Raw genomic sequence first — 16,696 nt, forward strand, 5'->3', positions numbered from 1 at the left:
AGAAACTCAAAGCAATTCACAGGGCTGGGACTCGGGGACTCTGAGCTGTCAGGGGCGGAGTTTTCTGTCTCTTTTTTTATTCCTTTATGTTAGCCTCTCTGGATGCCAGCTAAATAGGTCAGGAGCTCCTGTGCACGCCTGGATCCCCGCGCCTGGACCTGTCCCCGCCCCCGCCCCCCCCCCTCCCCGACCCCAAACCTAGAACAGCACCTGGCCCAGAGTGAGTGCTCACTAACTGTGCTGAATGAGTGGGGGAAGTTTAGATAAAGACGTGTAATTGTCCACAGGAGTGGGAAGTCTGGCATTTGTAACTTGGCAAAGACTAAGGTGACTGACTCCATACCGGGCACTGCCCGCTTTATAGATGAACTTCTCGATCCTTCCAACAGCGCCAGCTCTCCTTTAAAGAAACTCCCCTTTGCTTAGTGCCTGTGGGGACTGGCATTGCTTCTTTATGCCCTTGGACACCTTCCTGTGACCTCCAGTAGGAGAGGCCGCGAGTTTCCAGCTGCCTGACACCCATGTTCCCAAATTCCCCGCAAGGCTCTTCGTCTCCATGTAGGGACCCACCCCTCCACCCTGGGGGTGTGGCTCAGCCCAACAGAGCCCAGCAGCTCCCTACCAAATACGACTGGTTGAAATGGGACCCAAGACCTAAGCTGGTCCAATCAGAGTACATCTTCATTGGAACTTCGCCTGGGGCAAGCACTTGCTCTTTTTTGCTGAACTTGAACCTGGAAGGACAAAGCCCTGGGAGTCGCCTTCCTGGGAATGAACCAGACAGCGGAAGGCAAGGCAAAGGGGTCCAGGAAAGTGAGCCACGATGACGCCATCTGAGCCCCCTCGATCACGCTGCACCTGAAGACATGATATTTCCAAACTGGAATCAGTAAATTTATTTTCTACTTAAGCAGGTTGAATCGGGTTTTCTGTTTGCAATAGCAAAGTTCTTGGCGAGCAGGGTCTGAGGCAGCTCAGGATCCCGAGTGGAGCAGAAAGACGAGGGCGGCAGGAGCCAGCTGCACCCCGACTTCAGGCTGGCTGGGCAGTGCCCACAGACTTCTGGGAAATCTGATTGTTTTCTGTTGTCCCAAAAGGAGCATTAAGACCAGAGGGGCACACTTCTGAGACGCTCATATGAGCGCAGTAGAAGAACTTTCAGACAAGCAAGACCAGCAATACTGGAGTGGATGCCTCAGGGGGAGTGAGAGGCCCGTTCCGGAGGCATACAAGTGGTGGCTGGCAACCATCTGGCCCAAAGTTTCCAAAGGACGTTCAGGGGTCGGGCAGGGCTCGGGTAAATGGGTACACGCTGCCGTATGTGGCCGGGGGACATACCACAGGAATGCAGGGGGGGCTTATTGGGTCCTGGGGCTCCCCTCCGGCCCCTGGGGAGGCAGGAGCATGAGGGGATCGGGACACAGCACCTACGGATTCACACCTTCGGACCCTCGGGGGCCTCCAGCACAGAGAATACCATCAACCAAGCTCTGAGCACGTGCTAGGAAGAGCCACAGGAAGGGGACAGCGTGGCCAGCCGGGGTGCCATCGGGTTCTGGGTGGGGGCCCTGGAGGGTCGGAACCATCTGGCTGGGAAGACTGGGACACCTGGAGGGAGACAGGCAAGGCGAGAATGTGGGGACAAGCGGGATCTACAGCCCCAGCTTACAGCCTCCCGGGCTCGCAGCTCATTCCCACCTTCCAGCTTCTGGTCAAGGTTGCCTGCCCGCCAGGACGGCCTGCCCTGCTCTTCCCCCACACCCGGTCCTCCCCATCCTTCTTCTGCCCCAATCGTCTCACAGCTCTGTCTTCCCTGCCTCCACCCCTGGATGTGGGGGTCGGTTCTCCCTGGCTGGACTGGGCTCCCCTGAGGTGTCTCTAACCCTTCTCTTCCCCGCCCTCCTGCAGGGAGGGCAGAGTGGGGGCTCAGTGACCCCCAGGCCTTGGCTCAGGGTACCTGGCCTTTTCTCATACCTTGGGCCTTCCCTCTGGGAACCGGGCTCACTGAGTTGCACTGGCTCAGGCAAATGGGGAAACTGAGGCCACTGCTTCTCCTCCTCTGTCCTGGTCTAAATACCACTCCCAGCGAAGTGGAGGGCCCTGCCGGCTACAGTCTGCTGTGCGATGGGGTGGGGGTGGGGGAGGGGCCTCACCCCTAGAGGATGCTGCAGGGGCGCTTCTGCGGCCGCGTGGGCTGGGGACACAGGACGGCCCGGATGGCCTCGTCGAAGACGGTTTTCAGGCCTCGCTGGGTGAGGGCCGAGCACTCCAGGTATTTCACCGAATCTGGGCCGGGAGAGGGCAGAGGCCCAGGTCAGGGGAGGATCCCGGGCAAAACCCCCTCCCAAGACACGTGCCCGCCCCAGGCTGGGGGCCACCGGGGCTGTGCTGCGCAGAGCAGGGCACTGGCCTCTCTGTGCCGCTTCCTCATGCCTGGAACAGGGAGCCTGAGTTCAGTGGGAGGGTGACGACCCGCAGGAGCAGGTCTGTGTCTCTCCTGGACACATCAGCCCTTAATTTGCGGAAGGGAGGCGGGAGTTTGATACTTTCCCGGGAAGGAAAGGGCTCAGCTCGTGACCGATCTCTCCACGCCTCAGCTCCTTCCAGAAAAGAGACCCACACCTGCCGTCCCGCTTCCCCCACGAGGCCTGCCCCACGCGTGGCCCACTCACAGGACCTCCCAAATGTCTGACCGTTCCTTAGCTTCTCCCCATTTTCAAGATGAGGAAACTGAGGCTCCTCGAGGTGGGGGTGTTTGTCCAGTCACACGCCACCCTGAGGAAGCCGGGGGCCCTCGGCCCTCGGACAAGAGGAGAGCCCTCCCCCAGGATGGGAGATTGAGCTGCCCCACAACTCCTCACTCCAGGCTGGGGAGGAGCCCATGGGCAGAGGCAGCTGCTGCCTGGGCAGCTCTGCAGCTCCCCACCCCCAAAGCCCTTGGCCTGGGCTGGTCCAAGACAAGTTCAAAGTCCCTGCCCCTGACACCCCCCACCCCCCGACCGGGATCATCTCCAGGAGAGATTGGCTAGAGGCCAAGACAGGACCCCCAGGTCATCTCCTTACAGAGGGGAGAGGGCTTTTAGGGACTCTGTGGGTGGCTTTGCAGGTGGGGAGACTGAGGCCCAGGGAGAGGCCACTGGCTCCAGGTCACACCGACAGTGCCAGAGCCAGGAGCAGCACCGGCTTCTCAGGCCCCTACTCATCCCAAAGCGCGTGCTTTAAAGGGAAAGGGCTGACGGCAGGTGGGGGCGTCAGCCTTGGTGGAAGGGGTCCAGCGGGACTGGCTGGTCAGAAAGAGAGAAGGCGGGGGAGCCATCCCCCATAATCGTGAGGGAAGACTGCAGGCCGGACCAGAGCCCCCAGGATGGGGCAAGGGACCCAGGGCTTCAGCAGAGCGAAGGTCCCCGAGGGAAGATGGCCATGTCACTGGGCTAGTCACGGGAAGGGGGAGGTGGCAGCTGCGGTTTCTCTTCCTGTGAAGAGATGTGAGTCCCCAGGGCCCTCCCAGTTCCGGCGGAAGGAAGAGTGGTGGGGCTGAGGCAGGGATGGGGTGGGGAGGCCTCACTGATTGGGGGCAAAATCCTGGGCCTGCAGGACCCTGGGGTGAGGCAGAGCGCCCTGGGTAGCTGGGTCACTGCTCATAGTGGCCAAACCCACTGGAGGGCCTGGGCTCTTGGGCAAGTGTGCCCTGGGCTGTAGGTCGGTCAGGACCAGACTAGGAACACCATGGGAGAGGCCAGCCCATCAGGCCCCTAAGCAACTTCCTGTCCTGTGTTCAAATCCCAGTTCTGCCACCTACTAGTTGAGTGACCTTTAAAAAGCCACTTTACTTCTCTGGGCAGTGATCAGGAGGCAGAGAGGAGTTGGAGGGGGAGGGAGGTGAGGAGGCAAAAGGGAAAGCCTCCCCCTGCAAACCCAAGGCAGAAGCGCCTCCTCCAGGAAGCCTTCCTGGAAAACCCAAGCCTGACTTGGCTGCTCGTCCTCTAAGCGGCCACAGCACACCCTACTCCATCCCTGCTTCTCTCTGGGCAAAACACACTTTATTTCAAGATCCGATTATGGTTTTTACTAATAACTAGAGGCCCAGTGAATGAAATTCATGCACAGTTAGGGTCCCTAGGCCTGGCCGGCAATCAGGGCCTTCTGGCTGCCGGCCAGGACCTCCCTTCCCTGGATCCCAGCTTCTGGGGCCTTTCTTCATTCCATACCACCCCCTGGTGGTCAGCACAAGTCATAGTGAGCAATCGGTCTCCTGGTCGAACTCCCATGGGGACAATTTGCATATTAGGCTTTAGATAGATAGATAGATAGATAGATAGATAGATAGATAGATAGATAGATAGCTAACACTGACAGATCCCCATGCGTGGGTGCTGGGAGCCAGTCCGTGTTAGTTATTATTAGGTGCCTTGTGTATTAATTCGTTTAATTCTCCCAGAACTATTCCTATAGCCAGGTTTTACTGATGAGGAAACAGGCACAGAGAGGCTAAGTGATTGGCCCAGGGTCACACAGCCAGCACACGCACAGCCAGGGTTAGAACCGCACAGCCTGGTTCTGGAGCCATGTCTACAGTCACCAGAGGCTGAGTTGGGGCTCTCCCGGCATCCAGGTCCCCTCTCTGAGCCCGAGCCCCATACCGATCTCCTTGGCCAGTGCCAAGCCCTGTGGGTAGGTGATAGGCGCCAGCTTCTTCTCCTTCAGCTTCTCGATGGTATCCTTGTCGTCCCGCAGGTCCAGCTTGGTGCCCACCAGGATGATGGGTGTGCTGGGGCAGTGGTGCCGAACCTCGGGAAACCACTGGGCAGGCGTGGGGACGAGAGGGGCACGAGAGTGGGGGGAGAAAAGGGGCACCACGTCGTGAGAAGATAAGAGGCGGCATGAGTTTGAGAGAAGAGACGCGAGGTTGCACCGGGGCGGGGGTCACGTGGGTGCAGGAAAAGAGGAGGTGTGATTTTGTGCAGAGATAAGAGGCAGGCATGAGGTTGTGCGGGGAGGAGAGAGGACAAGGTTAGAGAGGGCGGGCAATAAAGCTGACACTCCCAGCGCCCTCTGAGCCCTGCCCCCACCCCTAGTCTCATCCCGGAATCTCCCCAGCACTGGTTGGCACTGCCCCAGGGACAGCTCAGCTCACCTTGGCACGGACGTTCTCATAGGAGGCTGGGCTGACGAGGGAGAAGCAGATGAGGAAGACATCCTAGGGACAGAGCAGGCCAGGGCTACCCGTGAGGGGAGGCCCGGGGTGCCCCACCTGCAGCCCCTCCATACTCCTGGCAGCACTGAGCAGTGGCGCAGCCCAGGGTAAGGGGGCAGGGTCCAGGCTGCTGCCTTTTATCCAACACCTCCCAAAGGCCAGGCCCTGTCCTCACGCAGACCCGGCAGCAGGGCTGCCGCCCCCATTCAGCAGATGGGAAGAGTGAGGCCGCAAAGGTTAGCAGGTTTGCCACCTGGAGCTCCAGAATCCACACTCCTAACCAGGCACTCACTACCCTACCATCCGGTTACCAGCCCTTGGAGGGAAGGTCAAGGGTGGAGGGGGTGGGAAGTGGTGGTTGCCCAGCAACCACAGAGCCACCTGCAGGCTTACCCAGTCTCTTCTCCCCCCACCCAGCTCACCCAGGGTTCACTGCTCTAGGCTCCCTATCGAAGCCCCATCCTGGGTCTGCCTGCCCCACCCACAGGGAGCCCCGGTGGTGGGACTGGGAAGAGGGCAGAGTGGTCAGGGGGACGGATGGAGGGCCGGCGGCTGAGGGAGGAGTCCCTGGCTGTGCCTGGGGAGGACAAGGCAGAGTCCTCGAGCTGGGCCTTAGGGGAGGGTCAGGGTTCACCAGGCCAAGCTGGCCCAAGGGCACCCCACGCAGAGGGAACAGGGGGAGCAGAGGCCGGCCCGCAAGGAAGGCTCAGGGAGCTCACCGTCTGCGGGTAGGAGAGTGGCCGGAGGCGGTCATAGTCCTCCTGCCCAGCAGTGTCCCACAGCCCCAGGTTCACCGGCTTGCTGTCAACCATCACGTTAGCTGAATAGTTGTCAAATCTGCAGGGCGTGGGCAAGACAGAAGGGTCAGTCTCCCGCCCAGAGCCCGGGGCCCTCTTGTCCAGGCCCAGGTTGCTGGAAGCGGAGACCCAGAGAGGGCCTGCAACAGGACCAGAGTCACATAGCACCACGCAATTAAGTGGGTTTTCTTTTTTTCCATTACTGATTCGCAACATAAAAACTCAAAAACTCGGGGAAGCATAGAGGGAAACATCGCCTCGATCGGTTTCCTGCCCTCACCCGTTCTTTGGAGAAGCGGCTTTTCAAGGCTGCGTACTATTCCCGCCACGGTTTGATCGGAATAAATGTACCCCCTCCTGTGCTGGACACTGAGGCTGGCCACCCAGCATTTGCTGAATAAGAACTTATCCCCGTTTTAGGTTGGGTCTCCCCGGAAGCAAACCCGGGGGTGAGGGGTGGTACAAGTGGTTTATTTGGGAAGTGAGTCCAGGCAGCTACAGGAGGCCAGTGGGGAGGAGAGGAAGGGCAGCAGCAGACATAGGGTGAGCTAGTGGGCAAGTGGGGCTCCGGCCAGCCAGGGCCACCAGGAGACAGCGTGGGCCATGCTAGGGCGCCCCCCAGAGGGGGCAGGAGCTAGGGTATTGCCCACCCTCTCCATCTTCCACTTTTAGAGGGATGTCCTGGGATGTTGTTTCCCTTGTTATCCAACCCACACTGAAGCTGTCAGTCACAGGAGGTTTGGGGAAATGCCATTGGCACACGCTGGACAGACACATGCCAAAGGGTGGCATGGGCACCAACCATGACCCCTGAAATCTCCCTGCCAGTGCCAGCGAGGACTCCAGGCAATCTAACAAGCTGACAGATTAAAGAAAACACACAAAACCAATTCAACAGTATTTTCCACTACACACATTCCTGAGAAGAAGGTGCTGGTTCCTCATGCGTGGGGTGTCACCTCCTCCATGCAGCCCTCCCGGAATGCTGCTCAGTGACAGGCCGCAGAGCCCCAATGCTCCAGAGTAACTCCAAAGACACCTGTCCTGAGAAAGACCCCACATACAAAAAAACAAAAACAAGAGTTGACAGCCTAACTTTTTTTTAAACCCTCACCCGAGGATATGTCTGTTGACAGAGAGAGAGAGAGAGAGAGAGAGAGGAACACACACACCCACACATCGATGTGAGAGACAAACACTGATCAGTTGCCTCCTCTATGGATTGAACCCACAACCCAGGTATGTGCCCTGATGGGGACTAGAACCCACACCTTTTGGTGTGTGGGACGACCCCCCAACCACTGAGCCACCCAGCCAGGGCAACAGCCTGGCACGTTAACACACTGTAATTGGGGAGTGATCCTGGTTACTCTCAGCTCCTCAGATGGCCCTGCTCCCTCCTGCCTGGAGCGCTCTGCAAATTCCTCCCTGACTTCCCACTCTCCTTCCTCCCTCTGCTGGGCTGACTCTTACACAACCCCTCCTCCAGCCTTATCTCAATGCCACCTCCTCCAGGAAGCCTTTCCTGATTCCCAGCCAGGTTGGGTCCCAACCAGTAATCTGTGGTGAACTCAGCATCTCAAAAGCAGGAGCTTGTTCCTTACTGCACCCTGAGGCCAGCACCGTGTGTGGCACATAGTAGGTACCTACTCTGGGCACCACCCATACCACTGGGATTTCAGGTCCAAGGAGACACCACTGGGCACGATAGGAAAATAAGTGTCTGTGTTGTCTTTGGCTTCTTTCAGGATAAGCTTGGGACACTCTTCTCTAATGTCCAGTCTGAAACTCTGGTGCCCAAAAGCCTCCCCAAATTCCTGAGCCAAAGGTGTCTGCCTTCTCCGGGTCACCCCCCAGGGTCACAGGGGCTGTGGCCAGGCGGGGGAGTGGAGGGGAGCTGCACCTAGGATCTGTAGCCACACTGAGCACCTACTCTGGGGCCGGGCAGAGGGCTAGGGGCCTTCATCCCATAGGTCTTGAAGTCCCAGGTGACCCAAGACCAAAGGACCTCAAGTTCCTCCCCGTAGAGAGATGAGGAAGCCGAGGCCCCAAGACCAGCCAGCTCATAAACAAGAACCTGAACCCTGCTTCTCCCATGACCCCCAGTAGGGAACCTGGGGACAGCTGTCTGGGATCCGTCCCCCAGAATCGGGAGGGAACAGAGATCTCCTGGTAAAGTCTTGTCCGGGCTGTGTGACCCTGGGTGAGCAGCCCAGCCTCTCTGAGCCTCGCTGTCTTCATTGTGAAAAAGCCCTGTCTCTTGGGACCATTGGGAGGCTCCAAAGAGACAGAGGACATTGAAGCCACCCCGTGGGGAGCCGCTGAGCCGCTGAGTGGCCTTGTGCTCACTGCCCCTGCACACGCTCCACTGACCCTCCCCAGAGGACCAGCGGTCAGGGCCGGGCATGTCTGCGGGGACTCGCCAGGGGCCTGCAGCTCCCGGGATCCCTCTTACTCCACAGGCGGCCTCGGTGAGAGGGCCTCACACACCACTGTGTCCAGCCCTCGCTCCCGCTGCCAGAGGAGACATGGGCTCAGAGGCAGGAAGGGGCTTGCCCAAGACCTCACAGTTGGTGGCAGAGCCAGGACTGGATCCTGTTACCCAATTCAGAGCCCGTGTGGCAAGGGTCGCTGCAACTTCACGGCTGGGGTCTCGGTGGAGTTTGAGCTGGGGCCTGGGGGCTGACTGCGAACTCTGGGGAGGGCAGGGAGCGCCCATTTGCTGAGCACCCAGCGGCGCCAAGTGCTCTTCCAGGCCCCGCATGCCTAGGTCATTTCAGTGCACCTGCCATTGTCCCCGTTTTACACACGAGGAAAGCGAGAATCAGAGACTGGGAGTTACCTGCCCACCGTCACACAGCTGGGAGGTTTCCACCCAGAGTCTGTGCGGCCTCTTTCTGCACTCGCCAGCCCTGACCCTGGACTGGAGTGGAGGAGGAAAAGGGGGGTGGGTGAAAGGGGTGCCCTAGTTCCAGCACCTTCTCAGGGCAGACTGCAGCTTGACCTGCCTGACGAGCTCAGCTCTGTTCCAGCAGCTGGTGGGATGGACAGACGGACAGACAAGGACAGGGCCCTGACCGCCCAGAGCTTCCATCCCAGCAGGGAAGTCAGGGGGGACTGGCTATGAAGGATGTCAAGGGGCCTGGGTGGAGGGAGGGACCACCTAGAGGACAGAATCCAGGGGGGTGATACCTGGGTCAGGAACTGAATGGTGGGGAGGAGAGGCTTGTGGGGAGCTGGCGTGTGTGGGGTGATGGGAGGGGGGGGGCGGCATTCTGGGCTTTGGATGCCAGGGTAGGAGATGGGCTTGAATGGTAACGGTGCCATGAGGTTTTCACGTTTGAAAGCTCAGCTGGGCTTCCATTGGAGAACAGCTATAAGGAGACATGGTGGGAAGGGGAGACCCCCTGGCCACAGGTCTCCCTGCCATGTCTTTGCATCCCCAACATCGAGAGAGGTTTGGTCTCCCGGTCGGTGAAGTGGGGGTCTGAGCAAACCCTCCGGTCCCTACCCCAGAAGCTCTTCTCACCTCTATGCAGCTGCCTGTTTCCCCAGCCCCGCTCCCCTGCTGCCCCCGCCCTTCAAGGGCTCAGTATAACCAATGCCCGCCCTGCCGCAGGGGCACAGGCATGGCCCCAGGAGCCGCTCGGGGCCTGTCCGAGCTGAGCCCCTCTCTAAGGGGGGTGGCAGGCAGGGCTGGTCACACGCTTTGCAGGGTCCGGTGCAAAATGAGAACTCAGGACCCCTTGTTCAAAAATTAAGAATTTCAAGATGAGGGAATATGAGAGCATTAAACCAAATGCGGCCCCTTCCACGCACACGGGGCCCCTGCAGCTGCAGGGACAGGGCGTGGTGAAGCCGGCCCTGGTCTCTGACCAGCTCCTCTGTCCAGCGGGTGGACCTCGTCCAATCCGTTCTGGCTGTTCTGCAAGGCTGCCCAGGCCAAGCGACTTCACCAGGGGCCAGTCTCTCCGAGTTGCCGAGAGCACCTGCCCTGAGAACACACCTTCCGTCTCCCTGGACAGGGGAGGCAGCCGGGCAATGAGCTGGGCATCTCCCAGCCCCCACCTCCTACAGAAAGGGAAGCTGAGGCTCAGAGAGAGGACGTGACTGGTGTAAGGGCCCTCAGCAAGCGTGCCCTCCAGCCCAGCAGGGACAGGCCGAGGCAGGAACACACTCCGGGGGACCAGGCCTCCCCCTGACAGATCCCTGCTTCCGGCTCCGGCTCGGTCCGAGCCAGCCCTCCCTCCGCTGGGAGGTGCCGTCGCCTTTTGATAATCGATGGTGACCTGGCAGATGAGGGCGAGTGTGGGGAGAGGTGTGCGCGGGCGCCACGCTATGGGGAGGCGGGACCAAGCTGGGGCAGTTGTGGGTTTTCCAGGCTCCCTGTCCAGGTGTCCCTGCCCTGTCCTGGCTGTCTGCGCCCCGCTCCTGCCTGGGCCGGGTCAGTGTCTCAGTTGAGGGAACTCAGGGTCCCCCCGGAGCCTGAGGGCAGGCCCCTGAGTGGCTGGGAGCTTCCTCTTCCTCCTGGGTGACCCGGTATCGTAATTCCCAGCTCCCATGAGGGTCAAATGACGTTCTGTGAGGCCAGCATGCAGCAGGCCCTCAAAGGATGGTAGCTGCGATCAGTCCTACAGCCCCCCCACGAAGTTCAAGTCAGGTCAACTCAAAACGTATCTCCTGTGTCTGAGACAAGGTGTAGGTTACACTGAGCGTAGACACTGCGCGGGGACAGTGGGCTGGCCTGAAAGGCACTGGGCTGGGGCCCTGCATTCCCCAGGCTCATGGTCAACGGCCAAATGACGTCATTCTGGGGAGTGAGAGACCCTGCAGGCTAGATCAGGAAGGCTTCCTGGAGGAGGGGGCCCTAGAGCTGGGGCTGGCGGGCATAGCCATGTGGATGTGTGAAGGACAGGAACCCCAGGCAGAGGGACAGCGGAGCAAAGGCCCCGAGCGGCCGTGGAAATGCCCGGGAGTGTGTGGTGAACTGAAGGGGCCGTGACGCTAGGCAGGGAGGTTGAGAGAAGACCACACAGGGCCTCGGATGCCGAGCTAAGCGCTGGGAAGTTGCCCTGTGAGTGATGGGGGCCCCTGGGGACCGGCAGGGGAGGGGCTGGTGCCTCCCCCTTATCCTTCCTTCCTGAGTCTGGCACCCACACTTTGTCACAAACATGTCAAATGACAACTCCGACTCCACATCTGAGAGAGGACGGCCTCTGATTGGCCTCCAGAGGGCACTGCCCTCTCCTGAAACACACACGTGCCCCCTGGTATCTCCTCTCCTTGTGACCAAACCCCTCAATCAGATCATCTCCTTCCCCGCCCTGCCCCTCTCCTCCCCTTCGCTGCCCCAGCCCCTCTTCCCTCCCTGCCCCCGCTCAGCCTGGCCCCCCCATCTCCCTCTTCCCTGAGGCCCTCTCGAAGGCCACCTGCTCCCCTTCAGCACCCCCCACCCCGACACGGTCTCTCTGCGTTTTAGGAGCCCCCAGCCTTGCCCCCTGACCGTTCATCTCGGCCTCGGTGGCCGCCTCCCCAGCCAGATCCTTAGGGGCCCTGCCAGGCAGACCGGCTGGGGCATCTCCCGGTTGCTGGACCCCAAGTGCCCACACGTGGCCGGCACACAGAAGTGCCTGAAAAGGGGGCGGGCTTGGCGATGCGTGTCGCCCCGCCCTCCGGTGCCCGCCCACACGGAGACTCACACGGTGGGGATGTACTCTCCTGGGAAGGCATTGGTGGTGTAGCTGATGAGGAGGCAGGTCTTGCCCACGGCTCTGAAAGACAGGAAGTTCCGGAGGGCGTCAGTCACAGGCCCGGCCTGGTCCCCGAGCCCAGCCCTCAGGAAAGACCCAGGCTCACCCCTCTGGGCCTCAGTTTCCCCATCTGAGGGTCCCCGTGTCAGTGTTCTCAAACCTGAGAACCATGGAGTCATCGAGGTGCTTGTCAAAGGACAGACGTCAGGCCCCACCCCAGAGAGTCTGACCCGCGGCTGGGGGCGGAACTGGGAACCTGTGTTGTGAAAAGTTCTCCCAGGTGGCGCTGATGGGGGCCTGAGGGTTAGAGCAGAGGGTGCCAAAGACACCCCTGAACCGGACAATGCCGCAGGGACTCCCGAACTTGGCCAGGGCTCTGCGGTCACACCTGGTCCACCCCCTGCCTGCGGCACCAACTTGGGCCAGTCCCTTCATCTCTCTATGCCTCAGTTTCCCCATCTAGAAAACAGGGGTGAGTTTTCTCCCTCCTCAGAAGAATGTGCTGAAAAGGAAATTAGACGAAACCCATAAAAAACCAAGCGCAGTACAGGGCCCGGCTGTTGGGGAAAGCCTGCCCTGCCCCCCACCATCCTGCCTCATCCGCGAGCACAGCAGTTCAGAGCTCAGAGTTTTGGAGTCAGAAGAGCCAGGTTCCAATCCGTAAGGTCTTGAAAAAATTACTTCATTTCTTTGAGCTTCAGTTCTCCCACCTGTTCAATGGGCCTAATATCAGGGTTGGTGAGGGTGTGACTGAGCCCAGGGCCCAGCACATAGTAAGTGCTAAGCAAATAGTGCTGGCCCTTTAGACACGCTGTCTTCCCAGGGCCTGCTGGGCTGGGAGGGGACACAGGTGGAAGCCCAAGGGGCAGCCGGGCTGTCCCCCCTGCCTCCACTGCACTGTTTCGTCACTTCCTGTTCTGAGGAGCTGGCTGCCTGTCCCCCCTCCCCAACCCCCGCCCCCAGGGCCTGCCAGCAAGGTAACCCTGAATGACTGGAACGTTGCCCTTGGCTTCCGCCCTGACCTCCTCAGATCAGATACAAAGCAGAAGTGGGCAGGCAGGAAGATAACGGCGAGCTGAACGGTGCCTCAGAATCAGCTGAGGGCAGCCTGATCAGTTGGCCCGCCCCCTCGGCCCATCAGAGTCAGAGTGAGCCGGGGCCCCAGGGCCCCAGGCCGGGAAAGATCGGAGTCTCTCGGGGCCTCGGGCTGCCCATCTGTGGAATGGGAGAGTCGGACAAGAAGCCTGCCCAGCTGTTACGTGCTGGGCTGGGCCTATGGAGAACCAGGACGAACCAGGGGCTGGACCCTGAGCACTGTTGCTAAGAGGCGTTTGGACCTGTCACCTCACAGCTCAGGAAACTGAGGCCCACCGAGGGCATGACAACCCAGAAGGCGCCTCAGCCCAGCCTGTTCCAAACTGACCCCCGCAATCACACCTCTTCTGCCCCCCTCCTCTCCTGATCGTCTCTCATGTCCCTCCTTCTGCTTCTCACCCACATCCCCCCACATCCTCCCAACGGGGCCGCCGCGGGGGAGGGGAGGAGGTGGCGTTTACTGAGCACATACTATGTGCAGGACAGCCCCTCAAAATGCCTGAGGTGAACCCCACCAACTCTGGTGCGAGATCCCAGACGGTCAAGCCGAGGTCCAGAGAGGCCCTGTGACTTACCCAAGGCCACACAGCAGCATTAGCCAGTGACGAGAGCCCAGATCAGCCTGGGAACAAAGACCAGCTTTCGGCTCCCCACCCTCCACCTGCATCCACTGAGCTGAAGATGGAGGTCCCATGGGAGGCCTGCCCCAGCCCCCGCGGTACAGGCGAGGGGCCCAGGCACCGCCACCCGCAGTCCTATGCCCTCCACCCAGGAGGCTCCCGGGGTGAGGTGGACGGAGAGAGTGAGGTGTCCTCAGCCCACCCCAGGGGCTCCCTCTGGCTCCGGGGAGAAGGAGCAGGTCCTCCTGGCTGCCTCCGGGACTCCCACAGGTAAGGGGGCTTCCTGGGGACACCTGTGCAGGAGGGTCTCAGGGTCTCAGGGCTCCCAGGTGGGGGCTGTGAGGAAGGTCAGCCAGGTACCTACCCATCTCCCACCACCACACATTTGATGGCCTGCATCGCGTCGGGACCTGGGGGTGGCGGTGACGGCGGAGCGTCTTCGGCACCAGGGAGTGGAGAGCCTGGTAGGCGCCCCGGGCAGCAGCAGCAGCAGCAGCAGCGGGACCGAGGCAGGAGGAAGCGGAAGGGGAACTTGCCCAAGCTGCCCTCCCAGCCGTTTGCAGAAGGCGGAGCGTGCGGTCTGGCGGAACAGCTGGGGGTGGGGGGGCGCTCAGGTGCTGGGCTGGGCCCTGGCCACCCCGCGACCATCCCTGCTCTAGGGCACTCCCTGGAGACCTAGGGACCCTCTCAGCTGGGGACTCACGTCCACGGGCAAGGCCAGAGCTGTTCTCCAAGAACTTGAGGTTTCCAAGAATTTAGTGCCACTCAATCTAAGCAATAAGCACTGAATGAGCATCTGCTGTGGGCCAGGCTCAGTATCAGGTAGTGGTGAGGCCAGGTGGCCAGGTCCTGGGGAAGATAGGACCTCATCAGGGCTGTCCATCGAGGCCGGAAGGGATGGGGCCACAGGGGACCTACCGGGAGGGGACCTCAGCGTGCCACAGAGGGAGAGCGGGAGGCCCGGAGGTGGCGTTCGAGCCAGTCCTTGAGAGGTGGTGAGGGAGAGAGGGAGCTCCAGGGAGGGGGGTGCCTGAGGCTCCCCACAAAGAGAGGCCGGCGTGGGAACCCCTGAGCAGGGAAGGATGGGAGATGGGGGGTGTGGGGTGATGAGGCAGGAAGGGAGGTGGGGTGAGCTCACGGAGAAGGGGAAATAGAAGGGAAGTGACAGGCCGTGCCCTGTGCTGGAGGCAGCCCTGTGGGCCTAGGCACCTTGGCGCTAAGTCAGATCCGTGGCCAATTTTAAAGATGCAGAAGCAGAGGGTCTGAGAAGTCAGGTGACTCCACACCCTCCTGGCACCGCGGCTGCTGCCGGGGGACTCAGGGCACGAGTTCAGCAGCGGGCGGATGGGGAGTGGCCCCCTCAGCTCGGCAGACTCGGATCTGAGCAGCACTGAGTCTCCCCAGCGGGTTCCACGTTCACCTGGTCCTTCCCACTCGCTGCCGTGGCTCCAGGGACCGGGGTGGGAGGACATGGGCAGAGCCGCTGGCCACCCGCCTGGACCCACTCGGGGCAAACCGGGAACCCGCAGGAGTAGGGAGCTCAGGAGTCAGCAGGGTGCCCGCGTCCCTCCCACTGCCCACCCTGGGGGCAGAGCCCAGGACTCCCCCAGGCACCCAGGCGGGAGCTTCCAGAACTGTCCACACAAGCCGAGGGGCTGGCACAAAGGGCTTTTGCAGAAGGAAATGCGGCTCCCCAGGGCCTGCTCCTACACTCGGCCAGTCAGTTATCAAACCAGCCAGTGGCCTTGGCGCAGCGCTCAGCTGGCTGGGCGACGTCCGCGGAGGGAACTGTCAGGGCGCACGCCCCGTTGCGGCCTCCATCGCCAGTAGGGGGCGTGCAGGAGGCAGACAACGGATGTTCTGCCCTCACATCGATGTTTCTCTCTCTGTCCTTCTCCCCTCCTCTCTCTCTAAAAGTCAATTAGAATATTTTTTAAAAACAGCCAGTGCACTTCCAGGTCTTTGCTCAGTGCTTTGCACAGGCTGAGCTGAGGCGGTGCCGGCAGGAAGCGCTGCAGGGCACCCAGCCCAGGTCAGGAAGGCCCAGTGCCCCCCCACCCACCCTCCCCCCACCCCATGACCCAGCCGGGGCTCCGTCCTCCCAGGCCACCTGACGGCTTTATTCTGGGTCCTCCCCCATATTCACATTCTTTTCCCAACCACTGCTATAGGGCAACCTCCGTATTAACCTTAAAAAGGATAACAGTGGCCAAAAACAATTGGCTCAGTGGATAGAGCGTCAGCCTGCGGACTGAAAGGTCCCAGGTTCGATTCCGGTCAAGGGCATGTACCTGGGTTGCAGGCACATCCCCAGTAGGAGGTGTGCAGGAGGCAGCTGATCGATGTTTCTCTCTCATCGATGTTTCTAACTCTCTATCTCTCTCCCTTCCTCTCTGTAAAAAATCAATAAAATATATTTATATTAAAAAAAAAGGATAACAGTGTACTAAATGCAGTGTGCTGTCCCGGGTTAAATCCTGGAACAGTCAGTCCATTCCCTTTCTATGTCCCTGATTCTATTATAACCAAGAGTTCATTCTGTTCATCAGATTATTTATTCACTTGATTCTTAGATTCACTTGTTGATAGATGCATATTTGTTGTTCATAATTTGTATCTTTACCTTTTTCTTCCTCTTCCTCTTCTTAAAGGATACCTTTCAGCATTTCATATAATCCTGGTTTGGTGGTGATGAACTCCTTTAGCTTTTTCTTATCTGTGAAGCTCTTTATCTGACCTTCAGTTCTGAATGATAGCTTTGCTGGATAAAGTAATCTTGGTTGTAGGTTCTTGGTATTCATCACTTTGAATATTTCTTGCCACTCCCTTCTGGCCTGCAAAGTTTCTGTTGAGAAATCAGCTGACAGTCGTATGGGTTTTCCCTTGTAGGTAACTGAGTTTCTTTCTCTTGCTGTTTTTAAGATTCTCTCTTTGTCTTTTGCTCTTGGCATTTTAATTATGATGTGTCTTGGTGTGGTCCTCTTTGGATTCCTTTTGTTTGGGGTTCTCCGCGCTTCTTGGACCTGTAAGTCCATTTCTTTCACCAGGTGGGGGAAGTTTTCTGTCATTATTTCTTTAAATAGGTTTTCAATATCTTGCTCTCTCTCATCTTCTGGCACCCCTATAATTCTGATGTTGGTACGCTTGAAGCTGTACTATTCTTGGGGGGGAAAGGGGTGTGGGAGATGCGGGAAGAGACTGGACAAAAATCGTGCACCTATGGATGAGGACAGTGGGTGG

General features: G+C 59.6%; 1 protein-coding gene across 1 annotated transcript; it reads right to left on the bottom strand.

Annotated features, from left to right (window-relative positions):
- Positions 1-870: 870 nt before the first annotated feature.
- Positions 871-13,982, bottom strand: RAC2 (Rac family small GTPase 2). The gene is made up of 7 exons (XM_036300463.1): positions 13,821-13,982; positions 11,691-11,762; positions 5,914-6,031; positions 5,135-5,197; positions 4,641-4,800; positions 2,154-2,286; positions 871-1,608 (listed from the first exon to the last, which is right to left on the bottom strand). The coding sequence occupies exons 1-6, from the start codon at positions 13,853-13,855 to the stop codon at positions 2,156-2,158; spliced, it is 579 nt and encodes a 192-aa protein (XP_036156356.1). The 5' UTR covers positions 13,856-13,982; the 3' UTR covers positions 871-1,608; positions 2,154-2,155.
- Positions 13,983-16,696: the final 2,714 nt, after the last annotated feature.

The sequence above is a fragment of the Myotis myotis genome, unplaced genomic scaffold (genome assembly GCF_014108235.1).
Source record: "Myotis myotis isolate mMyoMyo1 unplaced genomic scaffold, mMyoMyo1.p scaffold_m19_p_3, whole genome shotgun sequence".
Lineage (NCBI taxonomy): Eukaryota > Metazoa > Chordata > Mammalia > Chiroptera > Vespertilionidae > Myotis > Myotis myotis.

Excerpts from the sequence above, each read along its gene's own strand:
- RAC2 (XM_036300463.1), bottom strand. The coding sequence starts at position 13,855 with ATGCAGGCCATCAAATGTGTGGTGGTGGGAGATGG. Across the intron at positions 5,198-5,913 it reads CACTCTCCTACCCGCAGACG|GATGTCTTCCTCATCTGCTT; the intron begins GTGAGCTCCCTG and ends CTCTGTCCCTAG. Across the intron at positions 4,801-5,134 it reads ATGAGAACGTCCGTGCCAAG|TGGTTTCCCGAGGTTCGGCA; the intron begins GTGAGCTGAGCT and ends ACGCCTGCCCAG.